The sequence below is a fragment of the Homarus americanus genome, unplaced genomic scaffold (assembly GCF_018991925.1).
Source record: "Homarus americanus isolate GMGI-L3 unplaced genomic scaffold, GMGI_Hamer_2.0 scaffold28690, whole genome shotgun sequence".
NCBI classification, from domain to species: Eukaryota; Metazoa; Arthropoda; class Malacostraca; order Decapoda; family Nephropidae; genus Homarus; species Homarus americanus.
Genome location: NW_024717432.1, coordinates 10777 through 13827, shown reverse-complemented (window position 1 = coordinate 13827; position 3051 = coordinate 10777). Strand labels below are relative to the sequence as shown.

Below are 3051 nucleotides of genomic sequence, written 5' to 3'. Positions count from 1 at the left end.
TTTCAAAAAATTTTCCTGTACTGCGTCTAGGAAGTCTTCAGATTCATAGTCACCTACAATGTTGTCCGAGTCAATATTTCTGAAGTTGAAATCCCCCATAATGCATAGGTTGTTATATTTTTCTGCCCTACTCATTTCCTGCCATATGGGCTGAGCTGCTTCTTTGCCAAGACTTGGGGGGCCTGTAAATCACTCCCATAATTAGTTTTTCTCTTCCTTCCGTGATTTCTACCCATACAGACTCGGTGCCTATTTCACCCTTTAGTGAATTATTAATACAACATTTTAATGTATCCTTGACGAAGAGTGCGACCCCTCCCCCCTTCCTACCTTCCCTGTCCTTGTGAAAAAGGTTGTACCCTTCTATGTGGTACTCTGATAAAAAAATTTTGCTCGCCAGATTCATCCAAGTTTCGGTGATTGCTATGACGTCTACATTCTCGGTACATACAACCGCTCTCAGCAAGTCTATTTTATTTCTAACGCTCCTACTGTTTGTATAGTATACATTTAAACCTACCCTTCCCTGGTCCTGTTTTACTCCTTGTCCTGAGAAACTAATTTTACTTCCCAGGACCTGCTTGTTTTTTGACTCCCACTTTCCCCGACCTCTCACTACTGGCGAAACCCCCCTTTGGAGTGACAATTTCACGCTCCAGGGATGCAGACAACATCTTTACCCCCTCACGAGACAAGTGTACTCCGTTATCCACATATCCATTATCATGAGTGAGATCCGATTAAGGACAGGAACTTAACCTTAAATATTGTACACACTAATCAATAATTCAGGGATGAAGAAATGGTTCAGGGTGGGTGAATTATATTTTGGGTTAACTGCGACTCTCCAGGTTATAGGATTTATATCAATATTAAGCAGGTCCCACCTTCAGGAAGTTCTGGGTTGAGGCAGATAAATAGCATCAGTATTGTCCTTTTTTTCGGGGGTTGGAATGGAGACTTAACTCATACATATCTATCATATTTAATTTCAGAAATGTAAATGGTGCCACCATATAAAATATATCATTGGACACTGAGGATGGAGTTTTCATTATTATTTGTCAGGAAAGGGGGAGTGTAAGAACTATTGTGTATTTTGTAGATGGAAAATATAGCAAGATATAATTAATACGGAGTAATATACAGTATAAGTAATAGTAACAGACCTGTTATTGTACTAAACTTTAGATATATATATATATATATATATATATATATATATATATATATATATATATATATATATATATATATATATATATATATGCAAGTAAATCACTGTAGCGTGATCCAGGTATATGCTGTAAGTTGCTTTCGTGAGGGGTGAGTACAGACTGTACGTGTACAGTTTCTACTCACCCCTGAAGATGTAAATTACACGAAAGCGCTTGGGAACTTCGAGTTTTCTTTTTTCCTTGTGGTTATCAGCATATATATATATTATAAGTAAGAAATATTGAAATATGGAATAAAGACTGCACAGGCTGCAAACAGTGGAAGACTAGATTGATAAAAAATTCCACATATATATTAGACAGAATGTTAGCTTTATGAAAACTAAGTTTAATTTACCTGCCAGTAAAATTAACCATCAAATGCTACAGTTTATTTGCTTTTGCATCATTACTTGGTAAACGATGTCAGGAGAGTGAAGTCGGTGTCAATCAAAGTTCTTTTCACAGTCGTTTAAGTTTTATTATTACTACACAAGAATCACGAGACAGAAACTGACGAAGAAGAGTTCAGGAAACTTAGTATTGGTGTGTCTCATTTCTTTATGTTTACATTTATTTTCCATAACCTCCACCGCCACCATTATAACCGCCACCTCCGGAGCCGCCACTGCCGTAGCCACCGCCGCTACTTGAACCCCCATAACCACCGCTACCGCCGCCGCTTGAGCCACCATACCCACCACCACCGCCGCTGGAGCCGCCATACCCACCACCGCTACTGCTGGAACCACCATACCCTCCGCCACCACCGCTGGAGCTACCATACCCACCGCTGCCACTTTTGGAGCCACCATAACCGCCACCACTGCCGACTGAGCCACGATTACCGCCACCGCCACCACTATAACCGCTTCCACCACCACTATATCCGCCTCCACCACCACTATAACCGCTTCCACCACCACCTCCATGGCCACCAGCATAACCACTAAACCCTCCTCCGCTACCGCCGCCACTTCCATGCCCATCTGGCTTGGCGAGACTGGTCACAGCCAGGATCCCCACCACCAAGGTCACTAACAACAGCTTCTGAAATTGTCAGAGATAAAATATTATAAGTAAGTTATTCTCATAAATTAAATAGTATTACAAATAAGTTCTTTTACCAAACGAAGAAGGGTATTGTTTATTTATGTGCATAAAACATGATATTTGTTTACAGTCTTTCATATACAGCTTTCTTCAGTACAGACTTTACTATAATGAACCTGTACACCATTTGTTCATATCATCATTTTTCATCTGTCTTGAACTATACATTCACCTGTACCAGCAACTGCTGTAAATTACTTAATAAATTATGTCTTACCATACTGATGTTGGGAAGATCAAGTTCAGTTGTTGACTGGATGAAGAGGTGTAAGGCTGAGAGCTTTTATACCTCCCTCAGGTGATAGCTGACTGCATGACTGTTTCCTCATCAATCAGTTAAGCTCCAATTATCATGTTCGTTAGATAAACAATACGTTATTTGATGTAACCTACCTACTGCATATCTTTTGGACTTTCAACTTAAATGAAATACTCTGTGGGATTAAATTTTATGATGTTCTGCTCTTTGATGGTATGGATTCCTGTCGTGTAATATCAAATCCTGACGATATATTTTAAATGCAATATTTTTTAAATATCGTAATGTTCATTTGATTCAACCAATTGTGCAGCCTGAAAGATTGAAAATGACCACCCCTAGTCTCCATTATTACGCTCCTTTCGCATACTTGCTTTAAATAGTTTCCCTTGAATGAAGTGAAATGCGTTAATTATGCAAATAAACCTTAAAGGTGGTATGCCTATATTGACACCAGGATTT

The 3051-nt window shown here is 39.3% G+C and overlaps 1 protein-coding gene across 1 annotated transcript; it reads right to left on the bottom strand.

Moving 5' to 3' along the window:
* Positions 1-1676: 1676 nt before the first annotated feature.
* Positions 1677-2575, bottom strand: LOC121858869 (putative glycine-rich cell wall structural protein 1). Its single transcript, XM_042355522.1, has 2 exons — positions 2548-2575; positions 1677-2267 (listed from the first exon to the last, which is right to left on the bottom strand). The coding sequence occupies exons 1-2, from the start codon at positions 2548-2550 to the stop codon at positions 1791-1793; spliced, it is 480 nt and encodes a 159-aa protein (XP_042211456.1). The 5' UTR covers positions 2551-2575; the 3' UTR covers positions 1677-1790.
* Between the last annotated feature and the right edge of the window lie 476 nt (positions 2576-3051).